This window comes from Myotis daubentonii, chromosome 2 (assembly GCF_963259705.1).
Source record: "Myotis daubentonii chromosome 2, mMyoDau2.1, whole genome shotgun sequence".
Taxonomy (NCBI): Eukaryota; Metazoa; Chordata; class Mammalia; order Chiroptera; family Vespertilionidae; genus Myotis; species Myotis daubentonii.
The window spans coordinates 41,650,898-41,669,926 of NC_081841.1; the positions used below are offsets into that span (position 1 = coordinate 41,650,898).

At 40.8% G+C, this 19,029-nt stretch overlaps 1 protein-coding gene across 2 annotated transcripts in view; it reads right to left on the reverse strand.

Annotated features, from left to right (window-relative positions):
* CPNE8 (copine 8) overlaps window positions 1-10,948 on the reverse strand; it is a 191,837-nt gene extending 180,889 nt beyond the window's left edge. The window contains exon 1 of one of the 2 annotated variants that reach the window (XM_059682550.1): window positions 10,517-10,948. In XM_059682550.1, coding sequence (XP_059538533.1) covers window positions 10,517-10,614 — 98 coding nt within the window. In that variant the 5' untranslated portion in view covers window positions 10,615-10,948. The remainder of the gene's footprint in view (window positions 1-10,516) is intronic. The other variant, XM_059682551.1, reaches the window with a different exon arrangement.
* Window positions 10,949-19,029: the final 8,081 nt, after the last annotated feature.

Below are 19,029 nucleotides of genomic sequence, written 5' to 3' on the forward strand. Positions count from 1 at the left end.
GGAATTTATTATTAACAAGCTAGCATGTTTAAATGGTGACTTCCTCATTATTAAGAAAACGGTGGATTGAAATAATAGGACTTGAGGCCAATTTTCAAATCTTAATGACAAATATGAATGTCAGAGTCAATTCAATTAATTTTCCTCTATTTTTCATTTGCCCGGTCCATTACCTTTCTCCAGCATTTAGCTTTCATCTTATCCTGCCTGCTGATTTCTAGTGAAATAGTCTCCTCATTACTTAATTTCCCACAGCTTCATTAGGTAACTCAGCAGCAGAAAAAAGAATAGAATCAATACTTGGAAATTAGACATCAAATGGTTAACATGTATGCCACTCATCTGAATGTGTTATTCACAGCTCTTACCAATTGGGGACAGAACCCCCCCCCCACACACACACACACACACGAATTTCATATTCCCCTTAGTAATAATATTAATATCATCTATTATAACTGTGTCTCCCAGCTTTGTAATTTTTCTTCAGTCACCAGCACATGGACACAGATAGGAATGAGCCCTACCCTTAAAGCCTAAAATAAAGAACTTGTAGAAGAGTGACAGAAGATGGCCAGTTGTCAGAAGCATACATCTTAGAACTAGACACTGTTTATGGATTAGGATCTCAATCCTTTCTCTTCCTAGATGTGAGACTTAGGCCAAATGACTTACACTCCCTTTGAATCCCAATCTTTTCACCTGCAAAATAGGCCATAACATCACCTGGGTTACAGAATTGTTGGAAGGATGAGTGTATTGGCATATAAGTGCTTTACACATTGTCTTCATAGATTTAGACTTTGGCATTAATTTAAATAAAATATATAGCAAATGTCCAAAGGTTTCATGTTTCTTGGGCTCATAGAATAACTTTTAAAGAGTTTTTTTTTTAAATATATTTTTATTGATTTCAGAGAGGAAGGAAGAAAAAGAGAGAGATATAAACAATGATGAGAGAGAATCATTGATAGGTTGCTTCCTACATGCCCCTCTACTGGGGATCGAGCCCATAACCCAGGCATATGCCCTGACATGGAATTAAACTTGTGCCCTTTTGGTTCATAGGTCAATGCTAAACCATTGAGCCATGCTGGCCAAGCCAGCTTTTATATTTGAATAGCTTCACTGGCTGATAAATACAAATATTCCTCGGCGAACATCAATGATATTTTGTTTCTTCAGAGTTTCAAAAAGATAACTGATAATTTCCTCAGGAAGTTTGGAGTATTATTCTTTATAAAATAAACTTGACAAAATATCTCACAATTTGAAAAAGAATGTCTGACAGCTAATATCCCTGGCTGGAGAGGCATTAACACTGATGGTTGTCATAAGGCTAAAAATATTAAGGTACTGCCCTAACTGGTTTGGCTCAGTGGATAGAGCGCCGGCTTGCGGACTGAAGGGTCCCGGGTTCAATTCTGATCAGGGGCATGTACCTTGGTTGGGGGCACATCCCCAGTAGGGGGTGTGCAGGAGGCAGCTGATTGATGTTTCTCTCTAACGGATGTTTCTAACTCTCTATCCCTCTACCTTCCTCTCTGTAAAAAAAATCAATAAAATGTATTTTTTTTAAAAATTAAGGTACTGTATGTCAGGCAGGGAACACTGACCATTGCAGCAAGACACCCTTTAAATACTTTATTTTATTATCGGCAATACATTTATTTTATTACCGGCAGTATATTCTTGCTGTCCCTTGGCCAGTGTTGTCATCTACTGTGATACCTGTTTTATCATATGTCCAACAGGAAAGAGCAATCGAAATATCAGCCGATAGCTTTTATTGATCACATGTAAGAATATGCTAGAAAGCGCTTTCATTCCAAACTTTGTTGTTAAGCTCTACCTCCTACCTATCCAATCTCATTAAGGCCACATATCTGTGTGTTTTGGTGTGGGGAGCCATGCAGTGGAATCTGTAGAAATTGTACATGCATTTCCAAATCTATACTCTCTGGCCACTGTTTGATTCTGCATTTAGACAGTATTCGGCCTGGGCTAGGACATATGACCCTTAACATGCAGCTTTATACTAGTAATGGTCACCCTGCAGTTCATGTTTCTGTCCAAACTATAGGTAACTCTCTTCTGTGTTGCTATGTGTCACACAATAATATACCCCCCAAAAAATGAGATAAGACTAACAGCTATTAGGTGCTTTTCTTGTGATAAGCATGGTGTGGGGCATTTTATAGACTTGATTTCACTCACTTCTCCAAAAATCTTATCAATTTTTTTTAATCATTTCCGTATTACTGATTAGGATATGAGGTTCCAAAAGCTGAGATAAGTTACCCAAAATAACATTTCAAAAAGGTATAAAAAAGGGATTTAAAGACATCTGTCTGGCTCCTAATTCCATTTTCTTGCTGCTACACTCTGCTGCCCCACATTCTCATCAATCTTTACATGCAAGTTTCTCAGGGAAATAAAAGTATTTAGAAAGGTGCAGCCAGTAGTTTAGACTTGACTCTGCTTAAAGAGGAATAGGGAGGAAATAACCAAAACAAGGTATTCAATCTCTTTCAAAAGATAGTTATGAATTTCTTCAGCTCTAAAAAACTATCCTGGGGTGGGGGTAGGGGAAATCATAGGAGTTGGCAATTGTTGGTGAATAACAATGCTCATCCGTAATCTGTAGCATCATTTTGAATGTTAACTTTTTGGAATACATTTTGGAAAATAAATATAGTATAACCATATAATAGACTATTACACAGTCATGGAAGGTTATGTTTTCAAAAACTAATGACAGCAACATTTACATGATATAATACTAACAGAAAAGTAGAGAAGAAAAATTGTATAGAATATAGTATGGTTTCATTATACAATGTATGTGAGCATGGACACACGAGAGAGACGATAAATGTGATGTTATACATGAGAGAAGTGAACTACATGCTCATAGTATGATGGAATAGTGGGTGGCTTTTGTTTTGTGTTTATATCCATTTAATTACTGAGTACTTACCTCATGTGACAAGTAGTGCTTTAACTCAGGTATTAACTTATTTAACCTTCAAAACAAATATAAGAGGTAGAGGCTGCTATTATCCCCACTTTACAGATGAGCAAATTGAGGAACAGAGATTAAGTAACTCTCCCAGATTTCACAGCCAGTTTTAGTAAAGCTGGTCTAGTTTCACACCTATGCTCTTCAAGGCAAAACAAAACTGGCTCTAATAAGCAAGTGTTACTATTATAAACCAGGCTAACAACTGAATAAAACTTCTGTGAGAGGAACTGGTTTTCTTCCCTGCCTTGAATAAACTCAAATAGGGAACGAATGCAGGCTGTTGCCTGTCAGGCCACGAATAATGTACCTAAGACAGCACAACTGTGAATAGCCAACCTATCCTGTGGGGTCTTGCTTTGTGAATTACTTCTAGACTCCGTTCTCCACATCTTAGGGCATTTTTAGAACACTCCAAGCCCCAAATGCTAACAAATGCAGGGTGGGCCAAAATACTGGTGAAACAACATGAGTAAGACTTTTCTCTCCTAAGATATACCTGGGCAACTCCCACACTTAGAGTTCAAAACCACTGCCCAGAAATATCACCACAACCAATTTTCCTAAAACTTGGAAGCTAAAAAAGAAAAACACCCCAGCATGGCCCCCCAGAAAGCACTGTGACTACGTTTTTGAACAAGACCTCAGGAACTGCAGAGCCATAAGAATAGATGTGAACTCCCTATCACAGCTTGGCCCTCAATTTGCCTATCATATGCCTCATTAATGGGCTAACAGAATTCTAATTTCCCTAGCTTATAGTAACATAATTTATCAGCTAACATCACTTGGAAACCTACTTGCACACTAACTTCAAACGCTTTGACTAAAGAAGGGTAAAGTGTGTCTAAGAGATAAACCCATGCGGATTGGGGTGGAGCCCCCAACTGTATTTGAACACGGATTCTCATTCGCCGCAGATAATCGGAACAGTAGAGGCATCTGCTCCCAAATGGGCCGATTCCCGCCGGGCTCATCAGATTCTCCCCTTTGGAATCTGAATGTGCTTTCCCAGGTGGCCAGTTCGTCACTGTGTAACTGGAGCTGTGACACATAAACGTGCATGGTATATGCCAACAGTGAGTGGAGAAACAAACAAACAAATAAAAGACCTAGAAGAGAATAAAGAACATGTGGAGAGGACCACATGAAAAGGAGAAGAAAGTAAAAAGCACACACAATTTCAGTCTTCCTGTTGCACTGTACTTCCGGTGACAGTACACTGGCAGGCTGTCACAACCTTTCATGGATTATAAAATCATGCAACAGACTGATGTATTTCAGAGAGAAGGGGGTGGGAAGCAGGAAGAGATTGCCCCATGAATGTATATGCATATATGCAGAAGCCATGGACAGATACTAGTGCTGGGAAGGCCTGAGGAGGGGAAGGGATAAGGGAGGAGGGGGTCCTCTGGGGTGGTGCAGGGGGGAGGTAGGGGACATCTGAAATACTTTGAAGAATAAAGATTAATTTAAAGAAAAATTACACAACCCACTTATTCCAGTAGAGAAGCAAGATCAGAGACAGTGCTGAATCTGACACTATCATTTCTAATAGTGACAGCCTAAGAGCAGCAATTTCCTTCCTTTGTATAATGCTTTATCTTTTACAAAAGGCCCATAAACAGTAATGTAAAAGTAGGTATGTGTTTAACAAGAGACTCTCAAAAAAAAAAAAAAAAAAGCTAAATGTGTGTATGTATGTGTGTGTTTAGATAATTTATTACAAATTTTACTGATATAAAGTATGTGTAGCTGAGCACACAAGTTACAAATAATAGTAATACATCTAGACATTTATAATTGTAAATTTCATAGAACTAATTGATTCTCATGGAATGTCTTAAGTGCAGACAATAACAGAACAATAATCAAGCTCTAATTTGCAGTGTTTGCCAGTTTCCATGGTGTAAATATTCCCACTATGGCCAATTTCAAGCTACTAATGTGATGTCACTGAACACTGATTGAGAAGAGATGAACAATAGTATACAACTGCATATTTTCACCATATAGATGAAAAAGATTGAGCATAGATGATAGTAAGGAGTACAGATAATACTAACATATAGTAAAATAACTAGATGTGGGAAGTTTGGAGTATGTCTTAACTTTCTTTTAAAATGTAATTTATTTATTTTAGGTTTACATATTTAATAATTTCTTTATTTAACAACTGACACAAATTCCTGTCTGAATCCCATTTAAACCAGCTCCAACACACCATTGAAAAGTAGCATCCTAATACCTTAGTAGGGTAGGTATTGCTAATCTACATCAAGTGACTACAGTCATTTGCTCATCAAACTGGTTGATTAAAAATTTTAATGTGAAAAACTAGTACATGGTGAGCCTAGAGATTTTGATTCAGTAAAGCTGGTGTGGGGGCCTTGGAGTCTGTATTTTAATAGGCAAAATGCCTTTCTCGTGCCAGATGATTCATCCAAAGAATTACAGAATTCAGCACTCATTGACTAAATATGCTGTGCCAAACTCAGAATATACATATTATGGATGAAAAACAGGTTCTGTAATAAAACTGACAAGTCCAGTGATAGAAAGTAACCTTACAGAGTAATCCAATCATAGATTCCTAACTAGGTAGGTCACGGTGTAGAGTCACGCCCCAGGAATAAATACAGATTCTCTACTAAAAGGTTTATCGTTTCCTTAAACAAGCCCTGTCCCTTGTTTCTGTGCATCTAGCTTGACACACCTTTGAAATGCTTTTTTCAGACCCCTAGGAAATATAACCACCCTCAAGAGACAGCACAGAATCTTAGCTATCCTGTAATCCAGTCTCCCCTTGCTTTCTCCCACTTTCATGTAATCTTCCTTATGTCCCTTCCTTAATTCCAAATGCATAAAAGAAACTGCGGACTGCCATTCTGAGAGACATTTTTCTCATTCTGTTGAGTTCTTGCTTCCAGGCATAGCCTCTGTTTGGCTCAAATAAATTCTTATAAAAATTCTTCACAGGTTTGGATGTTCTTACCTCAACAACATGGACACAAAAGAGAGAAAACTTGTCCTTAAGAAGAATACAAAGACTAAGAATTATGATGCAACTACTGAAGCGGAGATAAGTTGGCCACTCCAAAATATACCTCTTTCGGGATATTGATTATTTTAGGCTGGTTAATTTTAAGAAACAGCAGCTTTGGGAAAAGTTCTGAAAACGACATACACCAGCCAGAAGAACCTTGAGGGTAGAGGGAAATTTTTCCTCCACCAACACTATGATATTGCTACATACCAGCTGCTGTGGGAAGACAGCAAAATCCAGCTTGGGAGTCATAAGAGACCTGAGTCTTGAAAGAGGACAAGCTAATCAAGAAAAGAATGGGAAGGGAGTCAGGGACATTCAGGGCTGAGAGAGCAGCATGTCCATGGCCAGGTAGGAAAAAGAATTTGGTTCACTAGGATAACAGCACATGCTTTGGGACTGTACCGCTTATTTGTGTTTTGCAGCCACATTTATCTGGAACACATTTTTTTTTTTTTAATCCTCACTCAAGGATATTTTTTTCATTGGTTTTTAGAGAGAGTGGAAGAGAGAGGGAAAGGCAGAGAAATATCGATGTGAGAGAAACGCATCGATTGGTTGCCTCCTACATGCACCCCGACCAGGCCGACTGGGCAGGAGCCTGCAACTGCGCAGTATGTGCCCTTGCCTGGAATCAAATCCAGGACCCTTAGGACAACAGGCCTACACTCTATCCACTGAGCCAAACAGGCTAGGGCTGGAACACATGTTGACACATATTTGTTAGACTATGTTCAGTCGGAGTACATAAGCGGAGTGCTGGGAGATTAGACAAAAGAGTTATGGCCAGGTTAAGAAGGACTTTTTAGAATGCCTAGCACAAAGTAAGTGCTCAATAAAGTCCCACTTTATACCCTTCCTTAGACATTAATGTTTAAAATTAATTTTACCACCATTCTAGGATTATTGCAGAGAAAGGATTTACATAGGATAGCTAACCTACAAAGCCTACAAATACAGAATTCTCTCAATGCTTTTGTAATTGCTAACTTCTCAATCAGAGAAAGTGACAACATCACCAAAAGGATGTGTTAGAAATGTGCAACAAACAAAAGTCCCAGGGAAAACATTACTGTACTAGAGGCCTGGTGCCCGGATTCGTGCACTGCTGGGGTCCCTCAGCCTGGTCTGCGCCCTCTCGCAATCCAGGACCCCTTGGGAGATGTCAGACTGCTGGTCTTGGCCCTGCAGGGATTGGTCAACCAGTTGCTTAGGCTTTTATATATATGTAGATATTTTTTGCTTCTGCTTTATCTCATTCTAATTCACCTGTTTTCAGAATAAAATGGAAATATTATAGACATTATTTTCTGTTTCTGATGTTGTATCATTACAGCTACAGACATTTTAATTAGGTAACCCAATTAACATAAAAATCTATGAATTAACATCATGAAGAAAAATGAATCCAAGAGCTAAATAATAGGTAGAAAGAATGTCAAAAGAGCAGGAGTTTATTTCTACATAAACCCAGCAAGAAAGGTATGCTTGTCATCCTAACACACAAATTTTGTAGCCCTACAAAACCGCCATGGATACAGTCCCTTCTCTAAAGCAAACCATGCCCATCTGTCTTGTCTCCCCTCAAGTCCCATCTCCTCTTTGTAGTATATTCCAAACACTCCATTCCACAATGACCTGTCCCCTCCCTGTGCATGAACCTCATCATTGGATTTGATTTTACATTTTCAGAGAACTTCTCTTGCACACCTCATGGAGCATAATGCCAGACACATAAAAGACACTCAAATACTTGGACAGTGAACACACAAAATGATTTCCAGGAATTATATTTAGCTTCAACTGATTTTCTCACCTCCCCCCAAATGAAGATGAAAATATTATCAAGTTTTTAAAAGTCTTAGATTGGAGGCAGTGAAAAGAGGTTATCCAAAGGGGTTTTATTGAGTTGCTGAAGTGTCAGCAAGTCACCAGAGGGCTCTGATGAAAAGGGTAAGGGAATGTTTTGCCCTGCTTGCACATGGTAAGGCTTAGGGGCCTACAACTGTGCCCTGAAATCCCCACAAGCATTCTAGGATATATGCTTTTTATGCACACCAAAGAACAAAGAAAAAGAAGGAACAGGTATCTCAAAGCTGTTTCTAGCCTTGTCTTCTTTAACCAATTTACTGAACTTCGAAAGAGGACTAATTACAGGTGAATCATATAATACACTTACTCAATAAATACTATTGCCAGTATCATAACAACTCAACATTTTAGCACTTTCTTAGTGTCATAATGTGTAAGCACTTTTCAGTCATCATCTTATTAAAAACTCCTGACAACGCTCTACTAATATATAAGATAAATACCATAATTTATCCTCATTTTAAAGACGAGGAAGCTTACTAGCAGATGAGGTAAGACCTTGCTCCAAGTTAAGAACATCAGAAAGTCACAAAGCCAGAATGTGTAACTAGGTTTCTTATGCCAAAGCCCAAAGGACACCACCATCTATAATTACAAGATTCAATTCTTAACAATGTAAGTATTTGGGTCTCGTTCAGAACTTTTTTTCTTCTATTTGAAAAATTAAAAACAAGACACCAAATCAGTGATCTGAAAAAAGGCTTGAACAAGGGCATTTCCGGGTCTGAGGTAGCAAGCTGAGGCAAACTGCCTTAAAGCTAACAGACTTCAGGATTCCCAGCACACTCACAGCAAACAAGCATCCACAGGGAAAAACACAACAACAACAATAATAATAATAACCCAGAGTGGTTAAACATGGACCCTATTGGCAGAAAGACCAGTTAAGGTATAATTTCTCTAAAGGTATAATCACCCTAAAGAGCTTATGGGAAATTCAGATTTAATTTACAATATGTTTATACCCATTCCATGTACAGGCCACATGGCATTCAGATTTTATAGGATGTTTGGCAGAGGGTACGAGCTCTAGAAAATGCTGTTAATGTAGGACTTTTGACTCTGCAGTATCTGTATGTATTAATAACCTCCCTCTAGCATCCAAAACCAACTTCGGAGAGAAAAATAAAGGCTTACAAATTAATATTTAAAAAGAGTTTCCCATAAAGTTTCACCTGTTCAATTGACAGAAAGAAATGTGTGGAAGCACTTAAAACTGTGGCCACACCATAAGACAAGAGGCTAATGCTTAGCTATCATTAGCAGCATTATTGTTTCCACAGTTTGAGGTCAGCAGTGAGAGGAATCAAGCAATCAAGGATTATACATCGCTTCAGAGATAGCTGATTAACACCTCAGTCCTGGGTTGGTGCTTGAAATTCCTTTCCCCCTCCACACCCGCCCCCCCCCCCCCAATCTACCCCTGTCCGCAAGAAAAATCATTCCTTTGGCTTTAGACTTTGTCTTGTAAAAATGCAAAATCAAGTACCACTAGGTTGACAGCACTTTAAGCTCCAGGTCTTATTTACGTGGGAGATTCCCCAGGTTTATTAGATTTCCTTAAGGCGAGTTTTACCCAGGAAAGGAAGGGGAGGATTTCAAGGCATGAAAAACAATCTTGGGGAGGCAGGTGGACACGTGAGAAGAGAGTTTTCCAACGAGATCAAAATGTGCCAACAAGGCAGTGAATTATAGCTGGCAAATCCTCCCGCTCCTTTTGCTAAAATCAGTTTAGTCTTACCCCCCCCCCCCCCCCCCATTTCCTCAAAATCGGCGATAGAGCAACTGGGCTGCTTTGTTTACGGGGAAACTGACCCAAAGAACACAAGGCAAAGGAATTTGAAATTTACAGAACCTTGGGCAAGGGTGTCGATTGTTATAAGCACAATGTGTCTATTTGCTGGTAGAAAATCGTGACTTCCCAGCTTTTAAGTAAGGCACAGATTCTTCTGCAACCACTGGGCTGGAGCCGAAATCTCTACCTATCAGGCAGGAGGCAGGCGCAGAGCCCGGAAGAGTGTGTGTGCGGGTGTGTTGAGGGAAGGGGAGGGGAGGAGGAGGGACAGGCGAACCCGAGGGCTCCAGGAAGTGGGTGGGGAGGAAGCCGCAGAGGTTGGAGCCAACCGGGTCAATAGCAGGGCTGCAGACGCCTAGCTGGGGGAGTCCCGAGTCACCGCGCGCCGCGGTCACGAGCGCTTTTGGCAACGCTGTCCCTTCGATTCCCGTCATCACCCAACCGTACCGCTCGGGTTTGGGACGTAAAAAGGGCTTGCAAAGTGGGCGGCGGCAGGAGTTTTCCCCGCTGAGTCACAGCCCAGCCAACTTTTACAGCATTTCCCCAGGAAGAAAACAAGAAGTCTCCGTCCCGTAGCCCCCCGCTCGCTTCTAGTTCCCGCTATCCGCCCGGGGTCCCTCGACCCAGGGGTGACTCCAGACCCACAATTGGGCTGTTGGCCACTCATCGTACAACTTCTCACCCGCTCCAAGCCTCGGAGTATCCCGGGCGCTTGCCAAGCGCTCCCAACCCGGAGCGGGGAGGGCAGGAGGAGGGGGGAGGGGAGAGGCTGCGTGCTCACCTGCAGGAGACGGACACCTCCACCCGCGTCGCCGGGATGGCCGCGCTCAGCTGGTTCAAGTCCCCGATGCCCGCGGTGCTGGTGTAGCGGCTGTCCATCTTGCGGGGAGGCGCCGTGGACTTGTCCGGCGCCCACTTCCAGAGCTCGAGGCGACTGAGGTCTCTGAGCTCAGCTCCAGACAGACGGGGATAGAGGTGGAGGGTGGAGGCAGCGGGAGGCGGAGGCAGCTCGCTGCAAGTAGGAGGGAGGAGGCTGGCCGATCTCCGCGCGCTGCCCCGAGGGAACCGCGAGTTAGTCCGGGCGGAGGGCGAAGCTGCCGGGCAAGTGACGCCCGGGGCCGCCGGCGTCCCTGCCCCCTTCTTGCAGGCAGCAGCCCCGCGGGGGGACACTCCGTCAGCCTCTTCTGGCCCCGCGAAGCCTCCGGGCACCTGGGGGGATAGTGGCCCCGGCTCCAGACCGTCTAGGAGCGCCAGCCCCGGCCCGCTGCGCGTGCGGTGGAGGTTTTGTCTCCGCCTCTACACACCCACACCCGCTTCCTGGGCCGTGACTCCCTCCTGTCAATCAGGTGTGGACGGGAATGTCACGCAGTTTCCTCGCCTGGGATGGAAGCTGGAGGTGTGGGCGCCCCTGCGGGTGCCGAACGCCTCTATCACAAGTCCACCCCTCCCCACCCCGCGCTGGCCCTCAGGTCTCCCCGAGCCTCCGAGGTCCCTCCCACGCTGCCCTCTGCAGAGGAACCGGGTCCGCGGCGGGACTGCCCACCCTCTGCCACTTGAGTGTTGGGTGACGATGGGACGTGAGGCTGATCTCCGACCTTCTGGAAGAGGTGGGAAAGTGACAGATCGATGTGTGGGACACGGTGGGAGCCGGTTGGACTCTAAGGGGGTGGGGGGTGTTGGGGATTTAAGGGACCCACCTAGTTTCCGAATTCTTCCCCCATTTCTTCGGAACGTGGAGGTCTAATGGTGACAGTTCTTCTCCAGTCAGAGCTCTTCTGCGCCCCCTCCTTTCCAAATGCATGTAAGTTCTGTCCTGAAATCCGGAGGTCACCCAGAATCCCGGCGGCAACACCTGAACGAAACAGGACGGATAGAAGCGGAGGAGCCAGAGTGAGCTCTGCGGGTGGGTAACCGGGTTCCGGGCTGCCAGGCTGGTGCCAGGAGACAGAAGCGGCGAAAGCACCGGGAGGTACCAGCCGCTCACCTCCATGTCAGGGACCTCTATTGCCCGCACCTTTCCGCCAGCCTCGCCCGTGCGCCCGCAGGGCCCGGGTGCTCGCCACCAGGGGCGACCGACAACGGGAAGGGATGCACCCTACTGCTAATTAGGGGAGTAGATGGAGGTACTGTCCGCCTTCATTTAGTGCGCCCACCACGGAGTTTGCAGCTGGTAGGACTAACTCAGGGAGGAACAATTTTCCTGAGTGAGGACCTGCCATAAGTTGTAACATTTTAACCCACTTGGAGCCACTTGCCTTAGCGAATCTATAGACGTGTGGGTCAAGATGTGATGGCACAGTTTTGTCATCACCCCTGGCCAGGTATCCTTTCAGATTTTATTCTTGGTTTCCTTTCCTGCTCTTCCCACACACCACTTGTCACACCTGAAGTCCAGAAGTTCTCTGTTTCTCCTCCTCTTTCCCTATTACAGATTAAACTAGTTTATTACTATTGGGGAATGTCCTAAAACTCCATACATTTCTATTATTTTGCCCAAAATTAAATTGGGAGAAGAGAACTACTGTATTTCCTTAAGCTCACCAGACTTTTATTTTATAGAAACCTACTGAAGAAATAAAAGTTGAGGACTTGAAAATAATATTCAACCCATAAGACCTTTACTTAAGTTTTTCCACTTTATTCATTTGTAACTGATATATAATAAACTGCCCATAATTCAGTTGTACCATTTGATAAATTTTGATGCCTATATTCTCCTGTGGAGCTATCTCAATCAAGATAATAACCCATTCCATCAGCCCAAAAGTTTTCTCATGTTCCTTCTGTAATCTGTCCTCCCTTTACCACTAAAAATCCCTCCAGGCAACCATTGATATTCTTTATATAACTGTAGGTAAGTTTGCATTTCTAACTTGCATATGGAATCCTACAGCATGTACTATTTTTTTCTGTAGCTTCTTCTGAGCAAAATTATTTTGAGATTCTCCCATGCTGTTGAGTTCATCAGTAGTTAATTCCTTTTCATTGCCTGCTAGTATTCCGTTATACAGATGTGCCACAAATTTTTTATTCATTCCTGCATTGCTGGACATTAAGTTTTTTCCAGGTTTGGGCTACTACAAATAAAATAGCTATGAACATTTATGTAGACTTTTTATGTGGACATATGCTTTCATTTCTTTTGGGTAAATATCTAGGAGTGGAATAGCAGGGTCATATGAAATATGAATATTTAACTTTTTAAGAAACTACTAAATTGCACCAAAATAGTTGTACTACTTTCCATTCCCACAACATTATGTGAGTTCTAGTTGTTTTACATCCATACTAACACTTATCATATTACTTGTTTAAATTTTAGCCAATGGAGGGTACGGGGGGGTGGGGGATAAATGGTGATGAAAAGACTTGACTTAGGTTGGTGAACACACAAAAGAGTGTACAGATGATGTGCTGTTCAATTGTGCATCTGAAATCTGTATAATTTTGTTAACCAGTATCACCCCAATAAATTCAATACAAGGGGAAATAGGTAAATAAATTTTAGCCAATCTAATAGGTGTGTAGAAGTAGGTTAATGACTAATGAGGTTGTCATATGGGTCCCACTGTGGGTTAATAACTAATGGCAAGCATATTTTCATGTGCTTATTTGCTATCTGTAGATCTTCGTTCATGAAGTGTCAGTTCAAATCTTTTGCTCATTTTTACTGAATTGTTTTATTATTCTTGAGTCTTGAGAGTTCCCTATATATTCAGCACTCATAAGTTCATCATGTTGACGTAAGCTTTAGGTGACAAAACTTTTAAAGTATATTCAAACTCTGTTAATGTAGTCAGCACAATAAAGAATTGCAATGTTTAAAAGTAACTTTTAATAGCTTAATAAATACCATGCATCATGACATGTCTATTTCTTTAAGCTTTTATTTTAAAGAATTTTTAATAAAAATTTATATGTATTAAAATGTATTGAGATGACATAAATGACTTTGGAATGTGTTAAAAATTAAAGATGAATTTTATTTACTGAAGTGTATAAGCAGCCATTATTCACCAAGTCTGTGGTCCAGTAAAACTTATTTGAATGTTGACTGTGTGCTTAGACACTGTGCTAGACCTGGGAGGTAATGCTCCTTGCTGGCAAGGAGATGGATGACTGCGTAGAGATTATACTGAATGAATCATTGAGTTTTTGTTTTTTTGTGTGTGTGTGTTTTTTTAAATATATATATTTTATTGATTTTTTACAGAGAGGAAGGGAGAGGGATAGAGAGCTAGAAACATCGATGAGAGAAAAGCATCGATCAGCTGCCTCCTGCACACCCCTACTGGGAATGCAACCAAGGTACATGCCCTTGACCGGAATCGAACTTGGGACCTTTCAGTCCCCTGGCCGACGCTCTATCCAGTGAGCCAAACCGGCCAGGGCAATCATTGAGTTTTTATCTCTGAGATTTCATTATTCCACAAGATTCAAGAAGACCTCAGTTTGTAAATTAAATTGTCATTGTCCATTTTATTTCAGAAGCATTTATTTACAAAATAGCGTGGTCAAAAAGGATCAGCTTGTCTGAAAGAGCATATATCCTTATAAGGACAAAGTTCATTTACCTCATCACGCAGGTGCTGTATCAGCTCACACAGAAATCCCAAACAAATTGCGCTGAGCAGTTTTTCAGGCTGTAGCTACATCAGTGGAAAATTCGCTCGGTTGGGCCTAACTCTTCCGCCCCACGATAAGTCAGAAGTGCCAGCATTGCCATATGCTCACCTTCAAAATGTCCTCAGGAAATTGAAGAAAATAGGGAGCTGCAGCATTGCTTAACCTCTATGGATGGCTATATCAATTTAGCCACATAACCTGCTCTATGTAGGCACAGCTTATAAAATAAACATATGTAATAGCAAGGAAAGGACTAGCTGTTTAATTACGGGAAAACTGCAGCTGACAGAAGACATTTGAATGAGTGTCCAAAACATGTTCTCTGAGCACCTGCCTTTTTTCTGACCTGCTAACCATTTGGAGATGATTTCCCCCAAGTGAATCAAGTCTGCACATAATTCAATAATTTCAGACAATAAAATAGCTTGAAGTTACCTTTGTGACTAAATAAAGTATTTATTTACCAGTATCTGATTAAGGCAGTCAGAATAATAATATCACTTTTTAAATATTACAAATAATAGCAAGATTAAGATATGTTGTGAATAAGTGTCCAGGAACATTAAATCCAATATTTTAATCAAGTGACACTTTTCTAAGGGATCTTGGGTGGTTCTTTAGGTAAGCCTAGTCTCAAGCACTTTTTTTTTTGTTTGATAAATAAATTTTATATTCAAGAGGCCATTTAGAATACATAATGCTTTCAGTTTCAGAACTTCATATATATATATATATATATATATATATATATATATATATAAGCATACAGAAGAACATATTTCAAATTACATTTTGAAAGTCTTGGGTTGGTTTAGGTAATATTTAGTTTTCCACTATCACAGAGTCATTTGGCTCAACCACTAAATATTCAATAAAGAGACACCATGAACTTGTGAGGACTGGGGAAGGGGTAGATCAGGAAGGTGATCAAACTGAGGATAGCTATCTTACTATGACTGAAACTTTTTTGTTGTTGTTTAATGAATAGTATTTCAGTTATCTATTGGTGTGTAATAAGCGAGTCCAAAACTTAAGCACTCAAATAACAATAGTTTTACTCCTTTTCATGATTCTTTGAGGGAACAATTATGGGAGGGCTTGGACAGGCAGTTGTGCTCTATGTAGTGTCAGTTGGCATCATGAACATGGTTGCCTTCAGCTAGAGGCTGGTTGGCCTGGAAAATCTAAGAAATCTTCTTTACCATGTCTGGCAGCTCAATGCTCTTCTTCCATGTGGCTTTCCTCTTTTCTCTTCATTCAGTTGTTTAGCCAGAACTTCACATCATGGTGACTGGCTTTCCTACAGCCAAAGAGGAGGCTGCCAAGCCTCTGAAAAGCTAGACCTGGAACCAGCTCAATGTCACTTCCACTGTTTCCATTTGTCAAAGCAAATGATAAGGCTAGCCAGCCCACATGCAGGGCAGGAGTGGTGGCTGAGGTGACTTAAAGGGTAGAGCAGCATACACATATTGGAAGGGAAGGAATTGATAGCAGTCATCTTTGGGGACTACCCACTAAAAATAGTCAATTTAATTAAGGCTAAAATAATTATATGTCCCTCATTAAAAAAAAAAAACCACACACACTGATCTAATTTTTCCACTACTTTTAATTTGTTCTATTTGAAAAAAAAAAATCTATATAAGGAATCAGAAGTCTTATAGCATACATTGTAATGAGTAGGATCATAGTAGTAAGCAAGGATTTGTCTTTAAGAATGGCCTTGCTATCTACATGTGAACAAAGAAGGAATAAATAGAAAACATGAAGAATATGCTCCCTGCTTTTAAGCATCAGTTTAATGTGCTTAAAATCAGTTTAAGAAAGAGCAATAAATAAGCTATGCTTTGTCATGAGATCATGTGGTATAGACCGATGTGACTAATGCTCAAGGAAAGGCATATTAATGAGAGAATAATCGTTAAAACATTCCTTGGAAAATGGTACTTAATATTTTTAAATAGTAAAAGGAGAGGACAGAACAATATAGGTAAGGAAATATGAGCAAATATAGAGGTAAAAATAAGTATTGCATATGTTTGTACAGTAGTGAGAAGAGCAAAGTCTCCAAAGAGGAAGGCTGTACATTTGGATAGAGAGAAGTCATCTTAAAAGACTTTGTAATTTCAGAGAAAATATGTAAAAGGAGGGTAAGCTAAAGTTATCTCTCTGTCCAGTAGAGTGGTCACAAGTGGCTATTTAAGTTTACATTAATATTAAATAAAATTAAAAATGAAGTTCCTCCATTACATTAGTTACATGTCAAATGCTCAATAGCCCCATATGGCTAGTGGCTACTTCATTGGATAGTACATATTACAAAATATTTCCTTCACACGCTAGAGGTTTATTAGACAGTACTGACAATCTATTCTACTTCCCAATATTTCTGAAATCTATTCACCTTTCACTTTGCCTCTGCCACTCCCCTTAGTTCAGTTTACTTATGTGTTTCACTTGGGTTATGCAACACTCCCCTACCTGTCTCCCTGTTTCCAGTCATGCTTTTCTCCAATCTGCTCCCCATTCTGCAGCTAGAATGCACTTTATAAAACATTCATCTGGTCTTCTAAAATTCCTGCTGAAATTACTCATGTCATTCTTTGCCAGGAATATTCCTCTGTGCTTCTTTCCTTAACTAACACTTATTCTTCAGGACCCAAGTTAGATGCCACTTCCTTGACAGAATCTTCTCAAATATCTCTGATCTTCACTATTCTTATCTTTAAAATGATGCTATCACCTATGATACACAGTTGGTGAAAATTAATGATAATGAATGTAACTCAGTGAATGCTTAGCATTTAAAATGAGAGGAGTGTTAACGCTTATGTTGAGAATAATAATTTTGTGATGATGGTTTAAATTCTCTAGCTCTATTTTCTCATGTACCTATCCAAAGTTGCATCCTAAGAAGTGCCACCAATCTGTCAAGTAATCATTTAAAATGACTTACAAAGCTCATATGACATACTATAACTCAGTCGCATAACTAATCTAACAGAATAAGTTACTTTATGTGCAGAGAAGAGATAGAGATTAAATTCTAAGATTCTTATATTTATTAAGGGACAATGGCAGTTTACACTTCTTATAGAGGTATAGTCATTCATTTGACTATTATTATCTAATGATAATCAGTTAACATTAAGAACTTTCCTAAAATAAACCCTATACGTCTTGAAATCCAGGTGTCTTTAAAAGGGGCCTATTGTAAGAATTTTAAGGATATATTTTCATGGTTACTAAACACAAAACAGTTCTTACTTTTGATGAATGTTTTCAGCCTTCAAACTTATCTAAAGTTTCTTCCAAGTAGAAACTGCTAATTCAGAGAGTTTGCTTTTTCAAGGCTGCCAGAAGAAATCCATCTGTAAGACTAAGTCAGAAAGAGCAGGCCAAAAAAATTCTGAAACTTATCAAAAGAATATAGGAAAGAAAACATTCTTAGAGTAGGATATGAAGTCTAAATTATTTCGTTCCTGCAGGGGCCTTCCTAAATGCCCCAAATAAGCACCTTTTACCTTTAAATATATTATTAGAATAAGTATTGTGTGACAACTTGTCTAATATCTGTTTCCCCTGCTAGACTTGGAGCTTCAAGAGCGTCAGGACCAGTCTCTTTTTCACTGGCTCTCTCCTGTGCCCAGCATATCGACTGATATGAGTCAGGTGTTGGGTGGCCAGCAACTATTGAAAGTTCCTTTGATATATTGAGTTCAGGAGAGAGCTGAGCCCACAAGTGGAATGTCCAACAGGCATTTAGGACTAGGCTGAGGGAAGAGGATTTTCTAGATTGGAGTAAATAACTTAGAGTTAGTAGTAGAAGCCAAGGATTTCGGTGAACATTCCAGGGAAAAGGAAAGAGGAATAAAAATAAAATCTGATGAGTAACTTCCCTGGGGAGAGGAGGACAAACAAGGGTCCCACTGAAGAAATGGGTGGGGAGAAGAACTGGAAAAAACGGGAGAAAAACTCCAGGATGGACAAGGACACTAAGGACAAGGAAGAAGATGCTTTTAAGAGGGGGCCAGTAGGATCATGACAGCAGAAGCTACAGAAGTCGTATTATTGCCTTGTTTCATTGCCACTGCAGATTGCCAAATTCTCTCTCAGGAAGTTTCCAATGTTATAGAATCCTCTAAAATGTTTCAGTTATCATTCCAGATCTGTCTTTCAGATTCTTATACTTAAATGCCCTTGGCTCACCTCTAGCCCTGCTTCACTTCCTTGAGCATGAAGCCCACCCTATACCAGAAGTCTTCAGTGCAGAAAATTGATCTCCAGTAAGAAATTGCATGCTGAAGTAGAGGGTGGTGTGGGGCCTGGAAATGCATTCCCCTGGCTGCGTGGACCCAGAGCTCCGTGTTCAGCATCTCCCGGCGCTGACTCATTGCCTATGGCAGAAATAGTCAAGTAAATGAAACTTGATGTAATGGATGCACCAAGCCAGCTGTAGCTGTTGACAGAAAATAAATGATAAAATCTCTTTATGTTATCAATCCTTTACCCTGAAGAAGATGCCACCTTAAACTGGTCGCTAGGAGAGAAACCAAGATGGCGGCATAGGTAAACACCTGAAATTGCTGCCTCAAACAACCACTTCAAAACTACAACTAAAAGAAAAAACGGACATCATCCAGAACCACAGGAAGGCTGGCTGAGTGG